This window comes from Scleropages formosus, chromosome 1, assembly GCF_900964775.1.
Source record: "Scleropages formosus chromosome 1, fSclFor1.1, whole genome shotgun sequence".
NCBI lineage: Eukaryota > Metazoa > Chordata > Actinopteri > Osteoglossiformes > Osteoglossidae > Scleropages > Scleropages formosus.
The window spans coordinates 29,673,868-29,698,558 of NC_041806.1; the positions used below are offsets into that span (position 1 = coordinate 29,673,868).

The 24,691-nt window shown below is 43.1% G+C and overlaps 1 protein-coding gene across 1 annotated transcript; it reads right to left on the reverse strand.

Moving 5' to 3' along the window:
• On the reverse strand, positions 1-23,740 carry LOC108924133 (uncharacterized). The gene is made up of 11 exons (XM_029257165.1): positions 23,442-23,740; positions 10,430-10,491; positions 9,449-9,544; positions 8,281-8,364; positions 8,006-8,098; positions 6,788-6,981; positions 6,166-6,359; positions 5,930-6,012; positions 3,816-5,834; positions 2,815-2,948; positions 1-844 (listed from the first exon to the last, which is right to left on the reverse strand). Exons 1-11 carry the CDS (start codon positions 23,524-23,526, stop codon positions 682-684), a joined length of 3,207 nt encoding a protein of 1,068 aa, XP_029112998.1. The 5' UTR covers positions 23,527-23,740; the 3' UTR covers positions 1-681.
• Between the last annotated feature and the right edge of the window lie 951 nt (positions 23,741-24,691).

Genomic DNA, 24,691 nt, shown 5'->3' on the forward strand with positions numbered 1-24,691 from the left:
CTAGCTGTCACAAAATATATAATATTCATAAAAGCAGACTTTGCCACGTATAAAATAGCTGATGTGACTGGTAAAGTTGTTTCCTTCTATTTTTCAGCAAAGCAAAGAAGATGACGCAGCCAGTCCAGCGTCAGAGGCTGTGTCTTTGCATCTTTGGCTGGTCATGCGTTGAGAAAGTGCAGGTGTATGAGCAGCGAGACACCCGGTCCTAGGAGTCCCCTTCTCTGCCCATTATCACACACGGTGCCCATACAAACATTCACGCCGCCCCCATACAAGCTGAACACACTGAAAAAGGGACTATTGCTCATTAAAAATCAGTCCTCTTCTCAATTTGGTAGAGAAGCCTGTTTACAGACTTACACATCTTGCAAGAAAAAGTAACTGTACAGTGGACAGAGTCATCAAGAAACTGTTACAAATCATCCAAAATGCTTTTCTGTTTCAGTTATAAACCTTCAAAGGCAGCGCAACAAACAGTTAAACATTTTAAGCAAATTAATGTAAGGCTGGGTGGAAAGCTCACATGTAGTACAGTATTCCAAGGAAAAATATGAAAGTCCACTGGTACCAAGAGTCCATATTGTGCTTTTGACATACTGCGCTGCGCCAAGCAGAAAACCAAGAGCCCATCTACTACATGTGAAAGCAGTGCGTGTGGGAGCACACAAAGGTACACGCTTACTCCTCAAGGTTGAGGAGGAGGTGCAGCAGACTGTGTGGGTCCAGCTGAGGCAGGACAAAGAGGCAGTAGAGTAGGAGCCACAGAACCAGCAGTACATGCATCTCTGCCACAGATACGTTGGAGGAGGATGCTGCTGCCGCCGGGGTCCGGTGCTCTCGCCTGAAAGACAAGCACCTCGTGTTGAGAGCACACACTGCAGTCACTGTGGCCCCCATCAATAACGCAAAAAACACGACATGATGCATTTAAGTTTGAGATGCAGACTTACCATCCCCTCACCCTTAGGTCTATTTGTAGCTGCTATTTAATCATTTCTACTTTAACTCAACACACACACACACACACACACACACACACACTCTTGAGTTTGTGAGAAATGGGAGTCAGTTTCAGATGCACTTTTGCCCCATTAACTGATTCCAACCAATTCAAAAATGACAAAATTACTAATGCCATTATTCATTACAGGGGAAAAATTTTCCATTAGTTCCAAGCCCAAATCACACTAAATTATGTCCAATGAGTAACAAAGCAACAATCACTCAGCTCTTCATGTTTCTGCTTTATTTAAAACCTTTTTTGGAGAATGTTTCTGGATTTTTTTTTTTTTTTTTATTCAGTTTTGTCACAAATCTTTTTTGAACTGTGCATACAGCTGTAGCAAACACAGGTCTGTATATACTGTTTTGAGAGTTGTTTTTTTCAACATTTCAAAGAGGTTAAATAAAACTATTTTCTTTATATTTCACTGCATTTTCTGTAACTTTTTTCATCTACTTTAAATCATACATGCAAAAGTAAATTTATTGCATCTTATTTTTTGGGCATGGTGACGCGGCGGCGGGTTCAGCCAATGCCCATTGCGTGGCAGGTCTGGGGTTCGAGTGCTGCTTGGGGTGCTTCGCAATAGCCTGGCATCTTGTGCGTCTCCTCCCCTTTTGGCCCTACGCCCTGTGTTGCCAGGTAAGGCTCTGGGTTGCCGCGACTCCGCTCAGGACAAGCGGTTGTTCACAATGGATAGATTTATTAATATTTATTATGGTTGCTGTTTTTAAGATGTATTGGGTCTGTAGGGCAATGTCCAGCTGTTTGCAGAAATTTAATTTTTGTGGAATGTGGGCTGTGCAGAGAAACCTGCAAACATAAGGTCTAGTGCATATAAAAAAATATTTTATAATAAAAAACCAAAAAAAAAAAAAAAAAAAAAAAAAAAAAAAAAACTTATGTAAACTTATGATAGTGTGTGTGAACGGGCCTGAGAAAGCTGAAGGCTATGTCTCTCTCTCTGTCTCCCTCCCTCTCTAACACACACACACACACACACCTTCTGAACCGCTTGTCCCATTCGGGGTAACGGGGAGCCAGAGCCTAACCTGGCAACACAGGGCATAAGGCTGGAGGGGGAGGGGACACACCCAGGATGGCACACCAGTCCATCGCAAGGCACCCCAAGCAGGACTTGAACCCCAGATCTACCGGAGAGCAGGACCCGGTCCAACCCACTGCACCACCGCACCCCCCCTCCCTCTCTAACACAAACACACACACAAATGAAGTACAACGATGCAAAACAGAGTACACCAGCCATACTGTAGAGTGCCAGAATGAACGTAAGACCTTGGGTACATGCTTCCCACAATGCAATGCAAGTAGAATATCACAAGTATGCAGATAAAGATAAGTGTTAAATCAGTTGCAGCAGAAGGGGTATGTAGCAAAAAAAAAAAAAGCCTACTAAATCAACTCTTCCTCCTCTTCACACTGAGCAAATCATCGCTGCCTCTGTTTCACACCACTCTTAGCTTCCAAGTTAGAGAAACTCCCACAAACTGAAATATAGAGATTGTATGTTCTCCACTTGTGAATTCTATGATGGCACTGAACTGCATCTCTGTTTACATGGGGGGAAAAAAATTGTGTAACCGAGCTTTGGTTGTGTCTCCCGATCCCATCATCTAAGAGATGACCCTCAGATTTGTAAACCTGAGCCTAACCCTAAACCATAGGCCCGTTATCCTTTGTGTCCTTTTGCTAAATTCACAAAAATATCACATCTCAGAAGACCTAACACACCAGGTGTGTAGGGTTCTCCCTCTGTGTAAGTCAGGGGTTAATCTACAAAGTCATACCTGGGTGTAGCCGCCGTAGACTGCTCCGAGCCCTTTATGTGGCTGAGTGGGTGAGGATCGGGCGCCTCTGCAACCTTCTCCTCCTCTTTAACCACACGTTGAAGGTGCATTCTGCTGGTCTGCTCCTCTTGGCCCTGCACCAAACATGGGAGGTGAAGGCGGAGCAGATTACATGAAGTTAACACACAAACAGATGCGCACAAGAAGTCAGCCATATGAGTTTGGGTTATGACAGAACTTCGAGTGCCTCCATTAGGACGACCAACGCACATAACGCATGCAGACATTCCAGAGGAACAGATTACACAGTATGCACACAGTTCATCGGTGGCAGTAATTACATGGTCTGCCTGGCCAGAACAAAATATACAGACAGAGACAAACACTCAGACGCAAGTCAACCTAGGAGCACACAATTACAGCTATGCTGCATGGACACTGACTTAGCCATCACAGAGTTTTTCAGTGCTTCTGTCTGTCGCACTGCCATGCAAACTTTCTACCATCTTGCCATCTTTATACCCTTTGCCTCTCTAGGTGGGCAACTTTAGTGGGTCAGTTCATGACTCATGGCTTGCTTCTGGTGCCACACAGACAAGATATGCCCATATGAGAACTATGCCCTGAATATGTAAATGGAATGTTCTAGTTTCACAGAACTTCACATGAGAGGCTGTGTGATGCTTTAAATACCTTCTGTTGCTCTGTGTGACAATCAATTATTAATCATAATGGGTATTTTAACAGAACCCAGATCTCAAACTATGGACTGAGCACATCACAGATTCAATTAACTTTGAATGTCAGCATTTCACTGCCAATGTTATGGAACTGCAATAATGACATATCTAAATGCACTAATTAGCATGTTGGGTGAAGAACTACGCCAAATGTGAACCTTGTAACATTTACACGTAGACTTGTAATGTCTGAATCACTTTACAAACACACAGCAAAACAGGATGCATTCTCATTTGTGCTCGTCTCAAGTGTGGGATTACCTCATGGCCACCGAAATCACCGTTTCCCGATGGGCTCTCTGTTACCAGGAGGCTCTTGGTGTCGAGTGTAGTAGAGTCCTGCACACTCTCCACGTTAATCAGGTATGACTGGTCAGCATCACTGGGAACTGAGCAGGCCATAAGATGAACCTTTTCAGCAATGTCTTCATATGTGCCGTAGCTCATGTCGCAAGGCTCGCTGTAGTTAAACAGGCTGTTATTTGTTTTACCCAGTGGGGTGGTCTGACAACTGTCAGTGCTCATTCTGCTGGGTTCATTTCTACCCAGAGCACAAATGTTCAAATCACTGGGTCTATCACCACCACATGAGCTGCTCTCAGAGCAGTAAGGCTTGTAAACAGAAAGCGACTCTTGAGACTCTGTACTCTCGATAAGAGAAGGAAGTTCATCGTCTTTGGTTCGATCCCTTTCCGTAATACCTGCCACTGCTTCACTGATAAGCCCAGTGTGGTCGCAGCCCTCCGAGATAGGGGCTATATAGTTCAGATGGTCTTTCTCATGTAGTATCTCAAAGGGATAGTCCTGGTCTTCAAAACTGGACTTTGAGTAGTCCGGGTTCTGCTTCTTCTTTTGTTCTTCAGAATGACATCCAGAGCAGTCTGGGTCTTCAGAGACACCTGTACCACTGTCTTGACTCCAATATTCCTTATGTATTGTTGACTGATTGTCATACTTTGTTTGGTTTTCAGACAGGTGGCTCATATTTTCCTGGTTATGGTTCCCGTTTTGTGCCTTAGATTGATATCCAGACTGTTTGGGATCCTCCAATAAAGAGGCTAAGTGATTTTCTTTCTGGCTCTTGCCCGCTATTTCATACAGACATCTAAACTGTTCCTGATCTTCAGAGGAGACGGCAGCACTCTCCGCGCTTTTATTCATGTTGTGTGTCTCAAAGTACCATTCAGAGTGATCCCCATCCTGAGAGAGCATGTTAAAGTCTTGACCCCTGGAGTCAGTACCAATGTGGTCCTTAGAATCACTCTGCTGCTTACAGACCTCATTTTGTTCCAGGCTCTGCACCACAGCAGGCAGGACAGTAAAATCATTATTCTGCTGCAGGGTTGTCTCTGGCTCATTCATAGTAGAGAGGGAGTCCTCATGTGTTTCTGTCTTTCGTTCTGCCTCACAAATTATTTGAGATGACTGCTCAGGGTTGGTCTTTGTCTGTGAGGGAGAAATTGCCTCTTGCTCCAAAGGATGTTGAACATTTTTCTCCATTTTGCTAGACTGGTTTTCATTTATTTTTAGTTCATCAGGGAGGTTTGAGATTAGTGGATAGGACTTGTCATGGCTCTGTGTTATGTAAACATCCATTTGTTCTGAACCTGGGCCATCCAGACTCTCTTCTTGTGGATCACAAGGTCCTGGAAGTAAACTGTTGCCCTTGTTATCATCATTCAGATCCAAGATGTACTGGTAAGCATCCTCTTCTTCCAAGGAAAATGTCGAAGTTGCCTGGAAACTGTCAACTGAGCTTTGGGAGATGTTTCCCTCTTCTGTGAACAGGTCTTGGAAAACCTGGTCCTTGCTGACTTTGCACACATTGGATTCCTGAACTTTGCTCTCCTGAAACTCGTCAGGGGAACTGGGGTTGGTTGAGTCATTAAAGAGCCCAGGACTATCAAGCAAAGCCACCTCACTTGTCACTTCACTCCAGGAGTCTGGTGAGCCAATGGCAGAGTCTACACAGGATGGCTTCGGTGAAGGGGGAACTGCTTGCTGTCCTAAGTCCGGAGGTCGTGTGGGAGACTCACCTGACCCCTCCTTCTCCTTGAGGATTTTTGTATTCCCTGGCACATCTGTATGAGCAGGACACGCTTGCTCAAATTCATCAGGCGCAGAAGAGACAAAGATCTTGGGTGGGAGGGGTACGGAGTCTTTTCTAACCACATAAGGCCTGCGTCTTTCTCTGTGCACACCATTGACTGGCCCACGAGCCTGCCGAGTGCTGACAGCACTTGCTGGGACGTTTCTCTCCATCACCTCGGACGGTTCTTCCTGCACGTGCAAGCCACGATACTGGTGAACATATGTGTGCAAATGTAGGCACTTTAAGCATAAGAAAGGGATTAATGATTCAAAGTGCCTCTTACCTGGTCATATCCTGGAAAGTGCTCCAGGAATTGAGAGACGTACGTCATAATTGACTGTTCGTCTGGTGCACTGATCATCACATCTACAAAGAAATACACTCATTATTCTTTATTACACTGGAGACATGGAAAACATTAGTAATGACTGACTACTATGCACCTTCTTTGAAACTCTCTACATCTTCCCTGTGCTTTGACCCTAACCAACAAGGTGTGTGAGGGCTTTAGTTCCTTACCCTCTGGCTCCAGTAACCGTGGGATGCCAAGGCTATAGTGAGCAATTCTGAATGCATCCTCAATGTTCTGCCTGGGTGTCCGCAACCGAGCCTTCCTCATGTCCACCAGACTAGAGTCAATGGACTTAATGACTGCCAGGAAAGCTAGGCCACTCGTCCAGCTTTTCCCAAAATCCTGCACAACCACACCATACCTGCAGAATGGGGAAACTTAAGCAGTATTTACTTGCACTCCGAGAGTAAAACTACGCACATATTCAGACATTTTTATTTTTCATTAACAGTTTCTGCCAGTAAAACTTGAATATATAACATCTGCTTATAATATTCAGTGTCTGTCCTTGAACAGAGCGCATGGGTAACTGTTATTCGGCGGACTTTTGTTTGTTATACTTGTCTGATTAGTCTGTCTGGATGGATCTGAGAATGAAACTAAGACCACACTCATAATACCAATAACATGACCCTTCAGTTTAAGCAAGCACTTTTAGTTTTATGAGGAAAACAGGATTTTCATGATAATTCTATGAAGAATAAAAAGGATAAACTCTCACACTGAGAGTAAAGGGGGGAAAAAACAAATAAGAAAGGAAAAAAAAAAAAAAAAAACAATTCTTCTCACTTGGCTGTCCGCTTCTGCACCCAGTGCAGGAGTGTCCGGATCGCTTTCCCATGCTCCCTGCGTGGGATCAAGGTCGGTTTGTCCTCTGCAGGGGTGCCTGGGTGGGAAGTGTCCGAGTCAGTGCTGTTGGGCTGGGACGAGAGGCTGGAAGTAGAGGAGAAGCGGCTCTGGATGGTACCCGTCAGCTCCTTGATCTGTGTGAGCAACACAGAGAGAGAGAGAGAGAGAGAGAGAGAGAGAGAGAGAGAGAGAGAGAGAGAGAGAGAGAGAGAGAGAGAGAGTCGACACCCACGCTCCTCAACCCACACAATCATACCTCCTTCACCCATACTGTTCTCAAAGCTCTTTCCTCTCACAGAGCTCATGAAAAAGCTAAACTTCCTACATTTTAATTTTATACTCAGTTCTCTGAAAGGCACAAGTTTGAAGTCTCACGTATTTCTGTCCAATTTTTACTGTTCAGAAGTATACAAAATGAATTTTTTATTATGCCTCATTTATAAAATATGCCCCTATCCTGAATAAGGAAGGAAATTTTATATCCAAGCAATCCAGCTTCTGTGTTGCCTCCAGTTTCATTTTAGAAAATCTTCATGGACAGTGGATGCTATTACTAGGGGCACTGATATTTTTTACAAAATCAAAAGTACTGATTGGGTGTTTAACCCTGTCACCAGAAGCATATTTAGGCAAGTTCAATCCTTGCTCAGTCTGGTGTGGTTTGCATTTCTCCCCATGTCTATGTGCATTCCTCTGGGTGCCCTGGTTTCCTCCCACAGTCCAAAGACATGTTGTTCAGGTAGATTGGTGACCAACTCATCCAGTGTGTGAGTGACACAGTGTGTTTCACTCAGTGATCTTTTGTAAGTAGTGTATCTAGTATTGTCAGTCACCTTGGGTGAGTAAGGTGTGAGCTGATAACACTACGTAGTGTTTACTGAAAGTCGCTTTGGGGAAAAGCGTCTTGTAAATGAAGTAACGTAATGTGGAAATCACAAGTTCTGACTGAGCCAAGTGGGTTCGCAAACAAAACACCGCTTGCTTGAGACTGTGGTCTGGCCAACTGGCTGAGGCACGCAAGTTCTTCACCCTTGCTGGGGACAGTCTGAAACCTTTGGATTTCAAAATGCACTGACATTGAAGTAGCGAGGGTGGAGTGGGGTGAGGTCAGGTGGGTTGGGTATGGGCAATCCTCTGTGACCATGCTGGCAATGTTACCTGGAAGAACAGGATGATGTTCCAAATGAGGCCAAGAACAAGAGAGGAGTTCCCATCGGCAACATCAGCTGCATCAATGCTAATCAGCTTTACCTGCAAAGGTACATAAAGCCCTGTGAACATACCCTGAGGTTTAAAAGAGATACATTTATTTTTGAACTACAAATCTCTCTTTTACACTGCTCAGTTGCTTGCCTTCCAACTGCTTCAGAAATGCAAGGAGCAGATCAAGTAGCCATGATATTGAGAATATCCTGTAGTACCAAAACACTCACGTTTCTCTCCTCGAGGAAAGTCAACACCTTGGCTATGTTGTTCAGCCTGAAAATGCGATGCGACGATGGCTTAAACCCATGAAGCTGAAAGACAATCCACAATAAACCTCTTGCTCAAATATCCGTAGGCGTTCATGAAAGTAGCACTTGAAAGTAGCACTTGAAAGTTTTGGCACAATGAAGGGGGATATGAGAGCCTGTGGGAGGCAAAGTTTGCAGCTGACAAAAGAACAAAAACAGTATGAAAAGATTTGAAAGAAATTGTTCATACGTGTTTACTTGAGTGTGTGCCTTCACCAAGACTGTCAGCCAAATATAAAAGCAGAATAAATCTTGAGTATTTTGTTAAGACCCTGCACAATGTCAATCAGAGTTATACCAAAGAGTCAAATTACAAGTTTCACTATCTATATTTGCACAAACTATGAGTTGTGAAAAACCTCAGCTTCTCTGTGTCTATCTATCCTAAATACCTTTAAGCACTCTACCCAGAGGTTGACTTTCATGACTATAACAGCACTGAACACCAGCTGTTCATTTTATAAGGGGTATGGTCCATAAGCAGTAAATGCAAAAGAAGACAGACGACAGCACCAAAGCAGCAGCTTAGTGCTTGACACAAAAAATGAATTAATGAATGAATGAATGAATGAATTTAAAAAAAAAAAAAATTAAGAAAAAATAAAAACTAGTATGACACAGCAACAGGTAACACACTGGTGAAAGACTTGTTTACAAATCCCAGAAGCAGTGCTGATTTTTCAAGGCTGAGCAAGGTGGTTAACGCTAATGTTACGTTAGAAATATTAAGAAAGGAAATCACCTTCAATGCTTGCTAAACACTTGTGTAATATGCACAACTTTCATTACAGATATGAGGATTGATGTTACCTGGGGAATCCAAAAGTCTAATTAAAGCCTAGTAAAGTGTTGTAAAACAGTTGGGGAAACAAAGAGACTTTTCCAAATAGTGTCAGACATGTTCTCAACATACATTATACCTACGGGAATGTGCAACGTAAGGTTATGTAACACAGTGCCTGCCCAAAAGAACTGTCAACGGTGCGCAAATTCCTGCGTGAGCCTCAATTAAATGAATTTGAATGGGGAAAAGTAAGACACAAACTGGGCATTTCACCAGGAAACAAATACAATACTGAACGCTCACCAGTTTACATCCCGACAGCTCCTCCAAGAGTGCCATCAGAATTCGGCCATCCCGAATCTCATTGAACAGGTCTGTTATCTCCATGGGAGGATTGCACTGGAACCAAAAGTGAGACATTCAACGGTCGATTCCCCATCAGAAATGACATCAGATCACCCCGTAAAAGTGAACAGATAACCAGATTAAACCTTATTCATAATAAATAGCTTGAACAAGTAAAGCCTTGCAAAAGATGACCATTAACAAGAACTGATAATACTTCCTTTAACCTACTGCTCAGTTCAACTGCTCAAGACAGAGGTGACTAATTTTGTTGAGGCATAGTCACACCTATCTTTCATGGGTTCATAAACAGATTAGTTTAGCAGCTGTAGTGCCCTCGCTCAGAACCTCCACTTCAGCTGTGGCTGTATCTGTTGGAAATCCGACACTGACATGACAACATCACGTGCTGCCATTGAAGCAAAACACACCCCGAAGAACCAACATGGCCACATATCAACATTGTGTTTATATAAAAGGTGTGGCTGTGTGTTTCTGTGCGCGTGTGGTAATCCAGTATCAATAGAGTTTCTGTGCTTCGGCAATCTGACGGATTACAAATGCCACTACTAGTGGCAAGACTGGTTTAACTGGCACCAATGAGGAAGACTTCTGTATTTTTGTTTGCATTGAAACCCTAGTGTTTGAAAAGAGCTGTGTGTATAGCATTACTGGGAAACCAGGCTCTTAGGAACGGGGAGGTAATGGTACCAAACTCTACCATACAAATCGTAGTTTGTCAGGGATATTGAATGTTGAATTCTTCTATTATTCATAAAGTGTGCTATAATATTCATGTTGTATTATACCTCTTTACATAAATGCATTTACTATGAAGGTCATCTATTTTGCATTCGCAAAGTCTGTGTTCGACACAGGCAATTTGTGCCTGCTTACAGGGAAAAATGCACCTCGTTCCCTGCCAGAACACTGGTTTACCTTCTCCAGATGCAGGTTCATCCATCTTGTGAAGGTCCGCTTCTGTATGCCCTCCCTTTCGGCTGGAAGAGAAGCGCATGTTAAGGTCTACTTACTAAGCCTTCAGAAGAGGTCACATTTGCAACGGGGGTGGGGGTCTCCGACAACAGCGGCCAGCGCCACCTCTCCTTTTCGCTGTCCAAGTCAAAGCAGAACAAGAATCTGCAGCACCATGGCAACGAGAAGTGTTCTGGGAAAAATACAGCTAGCAAATGGCAACTGAAGTACCCCGGATGCAAAGGTGCGTGCAGACAACCTGGCTTGGCTTGCCATTGTTTAATGATCCTGCCTGTTTTAGAGGTCGAGCCAAACTCCTCCAAACCAACTGTCCCACAGTGGTTCAGCTCAGCTCATTTGGGAGGGAGCTGAAATAAGACTGACTTAAACATCACAGACTCAGAGCATTATGAGCTCATTCTGGAGGAAACTGTTTTATCACTTAAGATCATCCCAGAGCAATGCTGTTCATTTCTCATAAGCATTAAAAGAAAGATTTAAGCATATCCTTCATTATAACTGCAATCCATGAATCCTTGGGAAAAGTCATAGGCCACTAACCACCAAACCAAAAGTTATTAGGGAGTCTCGCTGTTGAACTCCACCTTTGTTCCCATGACTTTTGCTCCAACTGGCAAACCAGCTGGTTCTCCTGGGAATGTGCCCTATTATAGGAATAGTCTGCAAAGTCCAAATTTCCTATTACTTTTCCTCATAAATGTTCACTGGTAAGCAGCAGTCTGGAATACTCTGGCACATCTATAACTTGCATTGATTGTAAGATTTCCAGGCTACACACGAATTAACCGACACACCTACTCTGTACCTTTAAATTTCTGAAAGTCCTTAAACCAAAGAGCTTTCACCCTTTGCTGTGTACAGAGATCTAAAAAAGGCAGTCCTTATCAATACTGCATTAGCTCTCTGCGCATCTTTTTGGCTTCTTTCCTCTATGCACCTCAGAACTCAAGTTCTCCAACACCAAAGCGCTCTCAGCCTCCATGTGCACCATGCCTTTTTAATAAGACCTTCTGATACTAATACCAAATTAAAGAACCCAGGGCTGGAAAGGTTGCCGAGGCCCTTGGGGTCTGCTGTTGCCATTCAAACCGAGGAGAGATTGAGCCCATGTTAGGTCTGCCAGTGGGGGCAAAAAGATTTAAAAAAATAAATAAATAAAAACACATTATGAGTCCAGATGGTATGTGTGGATGAAAGTTCTACTTACAAGTTCAGAATTGTGGAGCAGTAAGCCACAATGTTGCACAATGCCGGACCCTGGAAGTCTGCAACCAATGCTTGACATTAAACAAACTTCTCCAAATGGCAGCAGGCCAACTATTGTTTGGAACATAGGCAAACACAGGCCCGATGCCTTCTGAGCGTGACTTGCACCCTATGCAAATGACTTCCGGTTCATTTGGAAGAAAGCAGGAGATTCAGAAGATTCCTTCCAGCTGGATTTGTACATACTCTGTCTGTCCTTAAAGTGGTTAAGGAATACAACTTTTACAGAAATAAGTTGACAATAAATTGTTTTAACACAGTTACTGTTTGCTGAGGTGCACCAGCTGCAGTTAAAATCAAAGGTGATAGTATGTTATGAGGCAATTTGAGAAGCTGCTTCTGCTGTTGGAAAAGGACATCTTCACAAAAATGTTGATAAAAATCTGAAGTTCAACAGTATGTTGACATAAAATGCTCACGCAAGCCTTTCCTTCTTTCGTTCCTCATTGCGAAATTCCCCTGGGAGGAGAGGCAGAAGTCCCTGGAGCAGCTCATTGCCTTTTAACAGTCTCTTCAGAAATCATGCCAACCAAACATATACTATACAAATGTGCAGCCAACAGCACCAAGTTTCAGAATAAGGGTGTAACAAAATTAAATTTTAGCTGCGTTAGTATAGTATTTCATTGACGTGTAAGCTCATGCTAATGTTAACAACGAAACTGAAAACCCTAACCCCTTGATCACAGAACGTACCTCGGGGAGACCTTAAATCTGCCTGCTACAAGCTCCTTAAAGAAGCCCTTAACATATTTCAGGTGAACAAAAGAAACAGTGACTACCAGGAAAGAAAAAAGAAAAAAAAAAAAAAAAAAAAAACACTAAAAAGTCGACTGAAAGATGCAATATAATTTCAAAGTTAACTCATGGCTCCTGGTCAGAGTTATTGGATCATTTTTCTGAAAGATACCCAGGAGTGGTGATCAACTGGGGGGACTCAAACCTTAGGCCAATACTTCAAATATAAAAGCAGAGCTGCTCACATCTCGCTGCTTTTAAAGCAACCTTCTCAGGATGCAATCTCAGTCGAGAATTGCAGACCCGTCTCTCTCCTCTCTTGAACGCACATCTTACACACAGTTATCTAGCAGGCGCCCTTGTGATTACGTACCTTGTAGTCAGAGGACCAGAGTTGGAATCGCATGTCCTGCTGGAGTGTAGTTTAAATTCTAGTGAAAATTACCCTGTTGTACAAATGAATAAATAATTTTAAGTTGCTCAGTGCACAACCTCACACTGTAAACTGCTTTGGAGATGGGCATCGGCTAACTGAGGAGGAGAACATGTGTATTCCCTGCCCTTGCTCACTCCACTGAGACTGGCACCCCTCTACAGTCTTGCTAGAGCTACCTCCCTCTACACAATTCGCATTCTGTTCAACCACTCGGCAGCATCTCACACAGTCAACTCCAGTCAATATCTTCAATATCTCACCAGAGTAGCTGAGGATTAAAGATATGTTTTTGAAATGGTTAAAATCTATTAGGTAGATTCCCAATGAGGTGAATCTTACCATGGGGTTTGGTGTAGCTCCCTCGTTGCCCAACACTCTCTTTCAACCAGTGTTTCACAGGGTTCGGGGTCCATCCCCTTGCTCTTCACCGTTTATGTCACTTCCCTTGGCTCTGTCACTGCCGGTATTGGTCATCGAATTCACCAACTACTGCTATGGAGATAGACAACTGTGCCTCTCTTTTTCCACCACCTTCCAGAGATGTATCCTGCCACATTGTCACACGTCTCTTTTGACATCTCCCCCTGGATGACCGATCAGAATCAGCAACTCAACTGTTCCAAGACAGAGATGCTCCATTGTCCTCTTTGTCCATCCAACTCTCTTTCAAAGCAAAAATTGCTCATCTTTCCCACTTCTTTAGTCAAGAGCCTAAAAATAACATTGAGACTCAGCTGGGGGCAGCAGATAGTGTAGTGGTCAGAGTTGCTAACTTCAGACCTGCCAGCTCGATTCTCACCTATTGATGCACCTGTGCTTGAGCAAAGTACTTACCCTAAATTGCTCCAGTAAAATTACGCAGCTGTACAAATGGGTAAAGAATTTTAGATACCTTAACATTGTAAGTCACTTTGGAGAAAAACATGAGCTAAATGAATAAATGTAGTAGAAATGTCTGCTTCACCCAGGACACGGAAGCCATAATCCACTCTTACAAACACTTCCTCTACAATATTCTTAAAATGCACACGTATTTCACATCACTCTGCCAAGCTACCGAACCATTCCTGTGTGCTTCTCTCCCCCTCCCTCTCCACTGCCTCCCTATCACTACCCATTTCAACTTCACGGCACTCATAAAGGGACATCTCTCTCTCTTTCAGAACTGCTGAAAACCTCCCAGCATTAAAAATAATTTTGAAACCCACCGCTTTTGGACTTATTAGACCAACGGCAACAAACTTTTCCAACATCACCTGCTAAGCTATATTGTACATTTGTTATGTGAAATTTGCTTCTACAAGCAACTACTTTAAGGTGTATCAGCAAAATGGCGGTAAACAAGATTTGCTTCCATAATCATGCACTTTTGTACCTTCAGTTGTGTGTTTTCAATAAAAGCATCTGCCACGTGAATAAATGTAGATGTACAAAACCACTATTAGGAGTATGAAATTAGCTATGTAAAGTGATTTTAAAAGAAGGGATATCAAGTTTATATACACAAACACACACAAAATCATTCACGCATTTATGCAGTACAGCAATGTGACACACTGATAAAAAATGCTGTACATACACACGAGATAATTTTCACTTACCATTTCACTAGGGGGGGGCATTTACATATATATTTTGTATATATTGATGTTAAGGTTTCTTTTTTATAATTACAATATAATGAGAATGTTTACTATTGTACATTTTATTAATTTTTGTGCCAAGCGCAAGTTTATAGCAGCCTGTCCCATAAGATTTATGAGGTTGACAGGGTGAGATGCAGTTTTTGGCAGCAAGCATGGTGTGAGCAGCAATACAGTGTAACAGATACACACGTTCAAATGCTATGGAGAATGTAGCCCCCAGGTGAAGCGAAGCACATCTTTGGGCGGTGGGAGGCAACCAGGGCATCTAGAGGAAAGCCATGCTTCATCATGCATATGGCACACAATAGCTATGGTAGACTCTCATACAGCATTACAACATCATTACTGATATGAAACTGCCTTGTGATGCATAATGATAACTACTGAACTGATCATTTTGATATTTTAGTATAAATTTGTGCCTGTTTTGAAGTTTAGAAATGCATAAAATGTTTTATCTCTGAAACTAATGGTAATTATGTCTTTGACTTATGAGAATTCAAAACTCTTTAAAAAGGGTTTTTTGAGGAATAAGTATTACATTCAATAAATGTAAGACTGCATACTTTCACCATTCACTATGATTAACATTCTGGGACAAACCCCATTTATATCCCAGGAGCAGAAGAAAAATCACTGATTGTTATGCATGCTAATGAAGACAATGAAGCAGAAGAATCCCCTAAAGTATGGACACTTTCCACACAATACAACCTGCTGTGGAAATGAGTTCTGCTTTCTTTTCTTTCATCCCTTAGTTATCCATTTGACTTTATCATTTAGGCAGGTCTGTTACTTTTTATTTTTTTATACGTATACTACTGAGCGCATTTGTAAGGAAAAATGTGTTGTTACTTCGTTACATGTGTACCACCACCTTTTCATTACTAGGATTTCTTGCATAATTTTACATGAAAACATGTATCATCAGAAATGGCATGTGTGTTTCACTATCATGTAAGTAAGTGTTTGAAAAGAACCAGTGTAACTCACGCCACAATGCAACATTGAAGTTTTTGATGTACTGATAACTCATACTGAAGAGTTGTGAATAACATATCAAATATTAATTTCAGATCTTCAACCTTTCAGCTCCAGAAATATTGCTGGCATAGTGGGTGATGGTGCAGCCTCACTGCGCCGGGACTAGTATCGGTTCGGATCCAGCTCCGTTTGCGTGGAGTAGGCTTGTTCTTCCTGTGTCTGTGTAGGTTTTCTTCCCCCCTCTCCCCCAAAGACATGCATTTCAGGTTAACAGGTGATGGTGAATTGGGTATGGTAACCCTGTGGTGGACTGTGTAGCCCTCCTAGCCTAATGCTACCCATTACTTCTGGGATAGGCTCTGGACCACTGGCACCCTGACAAGGGCAAGCACTTCACAAGAATGAGTTTTCCAGAGGGTTTGCAAAAGTAATTAATATTTATTAATAAAAACACACCTGTGGTAACATTAATGAAAGAAACATTACAGTACAAAATGTGTGAACTTATTTGGCATTTATAATAATTTAAAGCTAAATTTAACTCTTTAACACAGGGAATTCATTCTCTCAGTTTTGTACTAAAGGTGCACAACCCAGTGCCCGCCTTAGTTCCCCCTTAGAGAAGAGCACTTCCACTACCTCCCCATTTGAGTCTCTGAACTGAGTGCCCTTCTTCATGTGCAAAATATTTGTGACAATCTTACACTACATAAGGGCTTTCTTATTACGGCAGCCAGTAAAACACTGGTTAGGGGCAATGACTCCAACCCAAAGGTTACCTGCTCACATCCCGCTCCTGTCATTGATGCGTTGCCTTTGAGAAAGCCATTTATGCTGAGTTGCTCTAGTGTAAACACCCTGCTGTTTCAACAGGTAAACAGTTGTAAAGCACTTTGAATGAAGATGTCAGCGGAACAAAAATGTGTATAAAATATAACTAATACAATGGTTGCAGAAGGGCAGCTCTAACCAAAGGACAAGTTGGAATCTTAGCTCCTGATGTAGTACACTTGATAAATTTACTTACACTTACTTGCAGAGCAGATTTAACCCTCTCAGGCCCAAATTAATAGTAGCAGTAAATGCCAGTTTGCAATGCCTGCCTATAGATTGTTAATTATTTGAAAAGATGTGAATATTTCTTCTCTAGAGCAACAGCTTTGTATTGTAGTTGTTAACACTGATAACGGTTGAAAACATTAAAAAGTTTAATCTGAAACAAAGTAACTTTAGTAGTTTTTCGACAAGATACTTTCTTACTTTTACTCAAGTAAATCATTGGACGAGTTCTCTTTTTGAAAATAAAATTACTTCTACAATACAACAACAAAAATAATTATGTAAGAAACCATCATTAAAGCATGTAAAATTAAAACTAAAGTTTCTTAAAATTGTATCAATTGACTAAGCAATTGAGTACCTACCCAAAATTTTGTATAGCGAAAACAAAAATCAGTGTGTTTTGATATTACATTCTTACACATTCTATTAAACTCATATTCACAACACTGGACAGCATATTAGATATAGTAGCTGCCTTTAGTCTCAGGGTTGCAGGTTCAAATCCCACCTCCTATTATTGTAGCCCTGAGAAAGGTACTTACCCTAAATTGCTCTAGGAAATAAGACCTGGCTGTAGAAATTGATAAATAATTTTTGGGTTCTGAAAACATAACCACTGTAACAATGCATCAGTTAAATGCATAAACGTAGATAAGAGAAGTCAGTGCAGCATCACACTTTTTGCAATATAGGGGAGATAATATTTCAGCACATAAGATCCCTTTAGGAAGACATAAGTTTAAGGTTAGCCAATCAAAAATAACAGAAAACCAAACACATGCAAGGAAAATAGCCAGTGTTTTTACTTACAAAGTGGCTCCGAGCTGCCCGATGTATCTACAATGGACTCTTCTGTATTTATCAAGGATAAGCAGAGAGAGCTTGAGTCAAGATGTGCACAAGCCTCAGTTAACCATGCCTTGTGTACAGCTGGGGCCCAGACGGCAGGCAGATTACGGCCCTGCTTTGGCCCGGATTAAATACCAAGCATCCTGCCCAAAAAAGACTGATCGCAGGAGGTTTTCATTTCACACTGGCCACCTTCCCACTCTAGATGAACCAGTGACTCGGCTACAAGAGCGCATCATGCTCAAAGCAAGGCATTGTTGTCCTCAATTAGCTTTCAGTGCAAGGTTTACCCTGGAATGCAACCAGTGCTGGCAACCAACCTCAGACACATAATCTGCACCTTTAAAGGTAAAGAGCCAAGCCAAGGTAACCTCTGGGTCAGGTCACACTACAAAGGGAAATGTGCTTACATTATAAAGATGTCGGCAAATAAGAGTGTCAGGAAATGAGAACCTTGCCTACTCAAAGAGCTTCAAACTCACAGTTTGCAGGAAGAAGTTACGTTTGTGGTTCAGGACACACTTGAAACCTGGGGGTTGCTTGTTTGACCCCTACAAGTAAACACAAGGGTCTTAACCCTCATTCTGATCTGATTGAGTAAAGTATCAAACTACACAATTTAAGAATTTATAAACTGCTTTGGACACAAGCATCAGCTATGCACAACAGCAATAAATAATTACAATAACAATAAATGCAGCATCATGTATAAAGAACCATTCTTGATGCTGAATTATACTGCCTTTTTTTAACTGCGTTCTCTGCAGTAGTAGGCACTCCTGTGGTTTTCTTTTTTTTTTTTTTTTTTTTTTTTTTAAAACTCCATCTCTAACACCTTGGGCTTTCCACTAGTTACCACATGTCTTAAATCAAAAGGAATCTGCAGTAAACTGAACCTCTCTGAACTGGAAGGTGGCAAAATACGAAAATTTCATAAAATATAAACTCAAATGCAGCAAAACAGCACCAGTGACGTTAACTGATTTGTTCTAGTGGCTGAGACCATGGTTCAAAGGCCTCCTGGGGTCATATGAAATAAACCATTCAAATCTCCAAAAAGAAGGTATGCAGAAAGTGGCATTTAAATAGTATAAAACTAAAAACTGTATCTTCCATGAGATGTATGTCGCTTTGGAGAAAAGTGTCTGCTAAATGAATAAATGTAAAAGTAATTTTCACAGCAAAAAAGGCAAAAAACAGTTAGATTCGGCGAGTCTGAGCTGCTACAGAAGTGTTTGCCAACACGTTTGCTGCGATCCGTCAACACAGAAACCATTTTGATGAATCCAGGCGTGCACGCACACACACGCACACACACACACACGCACACAGTGCTGTAGGAACAAAAAGTCTGGCATGTCAAGCTTACAAACAGGTCCAATTACTGACAACTCCTGAATCTCAGCACATCAGACCTCTTAAGAATGAGCGAAAGGTGTTCGGAACAGAGCGTGTACTTCAGAGAGAGGCCTGCTAAGCTCTGCTCTCCGCTTTTCTCATTCTAATGCACATTGCCTGCCCCCCCGAATGTGCTACAGTGCATTGTTTTGCATCAAGGGCTGTGTTGCTTTGCCTACCACCTCCGCAAGTGTCCTTTGCTTTGTGAGACAAGGGCTCCTGTTTACCATTGCAAATCAGAACCGCGGTGCCTAGGTAAGTCCTCTGAATATTGTACAAAACCTCTCCACACGACTACTCATCCAAACCCAGGCACTTTGGAGTGCTGCTCAGTGAAGGTAGCTCTTCATATCAGAACATACTACTGCAGCAGTTAAGCACCAAGAGTTCCTTTGTATCTCTGTTTGTCAAGAGAAACATAAAATGGTTTCCCGCATCAAAAAATTAGCACTGTGCTCTATTTATATACGGCTTGCATCTAAACTGAGTATTTTTGTATCATACCAACACAAGACTCAAAATCTGGCAAATAAACTACAGTGCATTTTGAGATACTGAGATCCTTAATTGATTGGCAGGTACCCTAAGGCAAGAATGAAGAGTGGCACTACAGTTTTTTGGCCACCTTAATATTAGCTATACCAAGTCATTCCACAGGCTACAGGCAACAAGCCCGGCGGTTGCAGGTCGAAGCACATGTGTGCAACTCGTCGAGGCACAACTGTGTTAAATGAAATGCAGCTCATGTCAGAGCCCCTGGTCACTCATGCATAGCGCACAGTGTGGGCTAAATATAGCAGAGCAGCAGTACAGTACACACCTACATGTCCCTTCTGAGATGCCTCTGTGATGCTACTGAGAGCAGCGAATGCCCCCAGCAGCAGATGGGGGTGGACGGTTACCCTTCTCTTGCCTGTGAACTTGTGAGAAACACCCACGCATCTTGGAAGCGATGAACAGAGGAACACAGCTCTGACGTGCTGTGAAGCACTCGCTGCTTTTCGCTGTATGGGCTGCAGGCTTTGTTGGGCAATGAAACACAGGTGGAGGATAGCGCTAGTCCTCTGATTCCACCCACAGTCCTACAAGCACCAATCCAAGAGTACATGATGCTGTCAAAAAGCAGAGAAACCCAACCATCATAGTCCCAAGGGAGCACACGACAGTGTGTTCCCTGCACCTTCTCTCCACTGACACCGAGGGTGACACAGAGGGACTGGAACCTGCTGTAGGCTGCACAGCAGTTTAACCATAACCTGCTGGGTATGTGGTACCTCACAGTATCTGTTGCAGTTTAAAAAAAAAAAAATATATCTTTCCCATCCAAAGTTTCCGAGCTGCATTTTTCCAGCAAAAATCTGTTGTAATACGGATTTTTTTTTTTCCCTTTTGTTCTCGATCCTCTCACAGCTTTTTCGCTGAATGTGTGGGTGAGGTCATCAGATTCACATTTCATAAAAAGCACTATTGTATCCACAATGTAGTTGGTACACAAGCACTGCAGATTACATAAGCGAGAGAATACTTTTCCCCTTTTAGTGCTTCAAGTGCCTGGAGGAGTGAATGTCTGCACAACACACCACTCAGATACTTCTAACACAGCATCACTCATACAAAATGCTGCCATTCCTACAATTAAAGTTTAATTATACTCTGATTTTACATTTCACTTGCAAGCCATGTAGGAAGAATCCAAGTATCAAATCAGTTTGCTTTGCAAAAAGCATATTACATGTGAACATGGAAGACAACTGTATGTACAAAAGCATGCAGCATGTGCTAACTGCCCGTGAGAGGGACAGTGTAGTGATCTCAGAGTCGCTCTGAAATTCAGTGTACAAGATCAGGGTAAGATTCTTGTCACTACAATCGTGTTATGGTACAAAGTTGATCTGGAAAAAAAAATACATTGTGAACAACAAGTGTTCGTATAAGAACACAACAGCTACCCATTCAGTCACAAATGGCAAACATTCTTGATACTAAGTTGCTTTGGACAAAGATCTCAGCTACAACAACAATAGTAAAACTATCATGTGATGAAATTTGTATAGATATAGAAGAGCCCGATTTTTATTTTCCCCACCGCTCAGTTGTAATTCACATAGATGTAAGCTCTAGGTCTTGGTCCCACATAACCGTGGCACAACCTGCTTGTTCAGGCCCCCGGAGCCATGCTCCTCCCACATGAGAGGAGGATGAGAGCTGCTTTCTCACTCACTTCACACTTTAAAGCATCGTCTAGGAAGCCCTGACAGGAGTGGGGGGGGGGGGGGGGCTGCATGCCTGCAGCATGTTGTTTGGGAAGCGGGAGAAGCCGAGGAAAGAAAAAAGGAGTAAAGAGAAAGCTCTGAACATAAAAGGTACAATGAAGTGTGAGCGTCGTGTTTCTGCAAATAAAATGCACTCTGCTGCTTTGCATAGACCTGGGCTCTGCTCACCCGCGTAGCAAAGGACAATTAAGCTTTGCTCATCACAGGATGGAGGGACATAGGTAAAGACTCAAAGACCATGCATACACATGCAAAGCATGTGGTCAACTTGCATAAACAACAAGGATGCAATATGAGAATCTCTTCACAGCAGTCCACTGGATAGCTACTTGCGTATTCTGAGATATCTGTATTATTCCCTTTGGGCACATTTGCACCTCAGCTCTTCGGCAGAAGGTGCGAAGACCTGTAGGAGACTGTATTGATGCAGAGTTCTGCGTAACATGCTGAAATGTGATCGGCTAATGGTTCAAAAACCTGTTCAAAACCTGCACACAATTGTCTTCTCTCTAGTTCTGTAAACATACAATGAGAATTTCCCTAGAATGGCCTACTATGTCAGTCTCCCACTTGTATCCCATACTACAACTCTTCCTGGAGCACAACCCATTAAGTGGTCCTTCTGAGAAGCATCACAAATCTAACCATCTCCACAGAAGCCCCAAATGTATTACCAAAGAGTTCCCATGTCACCCCTCTCCTCACCTCTCTCCATTGGCTTCCTATAGTTGCCCACATCAAATTCAAGACTGGTTACAGCTTACAAAACCATCAGTGGGTTTGCTCCCCAACATCAACAAGACATGATCACTTGCTTACACCTCAACCAGACTGCTATGCTACTTCACTTCTGTCCGCTTGGTGGTCCCACACACAAGAGGGACAAAACACAAAGGTTTTTGTTTCTGATTCCCATGTGGTGGAATGACTTCCTTTTCTCATTCAGAACTGCTGAATCTCTCAACATTCAAGAAGGATCTCAAAACTCACCTCTTCTGGAGTCACTACTCTCATCTCCTATGTGCTCAATAAATGTGCTCATGTATGTTATCTAATAATTTAAGAAGGAAACCCTACATGCAGCTACTTGCGTAACGCATACTGGTTTAAACAGTGGGACTGTACTCAGGAATCCATATCTAGAGCTGCCCAAATGTTGGTGTAATGCACTGTATGGTTTTTCTGAGATGCACAACACTTTGGAGAAAAGGCTCAGTGAAATGAAAAAACATAGGAGCCCAGTCTTTACACTCAGTAGCTCAGAGAGGGGACAATGAAGATGAGATCACGCTGTGGGGCAAACATGGGTTTTTACAGGGTTAAAGTCCTCGTTTCACTGGAAAGACACACACAAACAGCAGCTTTCATCCTACAGTCAATGATTAGCTGGAAACTGCAGATTCACTGCTATTTTACGCCCAAATGTGAAGGTGTGACACAATTTTCATTTTTGAGGACCTCAAGATAGCACAATGAGGCAAGTTTTATTTTAAACGATTTAAAACCTTTTTACAAGCTCTGCTCCACTTTTTGGACAGAACCAGGGATATTATTTCCGAAGTAAAACAAAATAACTGCAAAAACACCGACATGATAACTGTGTATGTGATAACTGACGAAAAACCACAATCCAAAGCGGCATGTTAGTTTCTTATACTGCTCGCGGTTACACAAGTCTAAGGGAAAAAAATGCCGACAAGCACAAATTTGGACATTTCACATCCACAGAAGGTGTTTTAAAAAAGCAGGTTAAACTTGTATAGCCCGCCTCAGGTGATCAACAAGTCCGTCGCTCCCACGCTTTTCCTTTCTGCCTCCCACTCTGAGGTGGCATGAGGCACCGTCCGCTCGAGCGCTCCGTTTCCCGCCGTTTCAGTTGCCACGAGTGAAAGAAAAAGTTTCACCCGTGTTTAAAAACCGGCGTCTCGTTGCCGTTACGCTCCGTCCGTCCGCTGCCGATTGCAGAGTGTTAGCGTAGCGGCTGCTTGGGGGATTTACTCCACTTTTACTATAGCACGCGCCAAACAAACGCGCGATCTGGTCAACATGAATCATGAACCTGCCACGAGACTCCTCCGTCGGTCAAAAGAAAAGGTTGGTACAGAAAAATAAAAACGGACGCACGCGCGTAAGGTGCGCTACTGCAGGGCGCCATGGCATGGTCATACTATCCTCATTATTATATTATTATTATTAAAATTATCATCATCATCAATAATAATAATAAAAAGAGAGAGCCTGTGTGGTGTAACTAAATCGGCGGCCAGGGGGAAAACGGGCGGCACGCGCGCCGCTCCACCTACCTTGGAGGTTCTGCACACGTATGTCGCTGATCTGCCCGATGAATTCCTCCCGCTCGAACCAGTCGTCCCATTCGTGTCCCGCCATTTGGAGCCTTCTTGGGGGGGAGAAAGTTTCAAAGGACGACGGGCGCCGCCGCTGCGAGCAATGCGGGTGGGCGCCGGTGGCTCGGTGTATTTCCCCCAGTCTCGGAGCCCCGGACACGGGAGAATTGCTCTGCGCTGAGGCTGTGGCTCCCGGCCGCGCGCCTGCCCGCCCGCGATCGTCAACTTAGTTCCTCCCGTGACGTAGAGAGGAGCCGAGGCGCCGGGCGCGAGAGGAGGGGACAGGGAGGCGGGAGCGAGAGGTGGGAGGTGGGAGGTGGAAAGTGGAAAGTGGTGGGATGAGCACCTGCGCGAGCCCTCGACTCCAGAGGCCGCCGCCTCAACAGCGGGCTTTGCCACGGTAACGCGACGCTGCCGGACACGGTTTTCTGCAGGCAGAACTGAGGGATGGTGGAGATCTCGCCTCCAGATACATAGATTTTTGCGCATGTTTTTGCTTCCACTGACTATTTGCGTGCTGCCCATTCCCACGCAGACAGAGTGATCAGATATCGGACGATATTATCATAATAAATTTCCAATGCAATCGCATCGGACACTGTGTGGCGCTGAATGTTGCACAGTGCTATACTGTACTGCACAGTACTGCAGTCTGCAGTGCTTTCATTTGACCATTTGGCCTCTTTCAAAATACCACTGTGCTACACACAGGCCACAGCGGAGCTGTTCGCAGGGCCACCTGTTCCCCCTTTTTCCCTTCCCTTCCCTTCCATGGATGGAGTGCTGCAGGGATCAAATGTGAAATTATTCTGGAAATTGTAACCAATCACAAAAATGCAAATGCTTCTTTTCTCTTCCTCTGTCTCCTGGAGCCGTGTGTGTGTTTGTTTAAATGGCCTTCTGTGGCCCTTATGTTCCCAACATGCCTCCAAACCACTGGAGAATGGCTATGAGAACCCTGCTGTCACTTCCACTGCAGCAGTAAAACTAAGAATCCTGTGTAATGCTTCATATGGCAGCTGAGCATCTGTGGACCTGAAGATTTGTCCCTCGTTCCAGAACAATCAGCCGATCGCAACTATTACTGCTAGAAATGGTAAAAATACATTCGCAATTGTGAATGTCTGAACCCAGTTACAGAGAATGAGCACACACTTGTAGCAGATCAGTATATTTGTGCATATTACATCTTTCCCGCATTGTTGTAA

Bases quoted from the DNA above. Each gene is read 5' to 3' on its own strand.
- LOC108924133 (XM_029257165.1), bottom strand. From the start codon at position 23,526: ATGGCGGGACACGAATGGGACGACTGGTTCGAGCGGGAGGAATTCATC. The intron at 6,013-6,165 runs GTAAGGAACTAA...ATTTCTTTGTAG, and splicing joins ACGGTTACTGGAGCCAGAGG to ATGTGATGATCAGTGCACCA. The intron at 845-2,814 runs GTATGACTTTGT...CTTGTCTTTCAG, and splicing joins TCTACGGCGGCTACACCCAG to GCGAGAGCACCGGACCCCGG.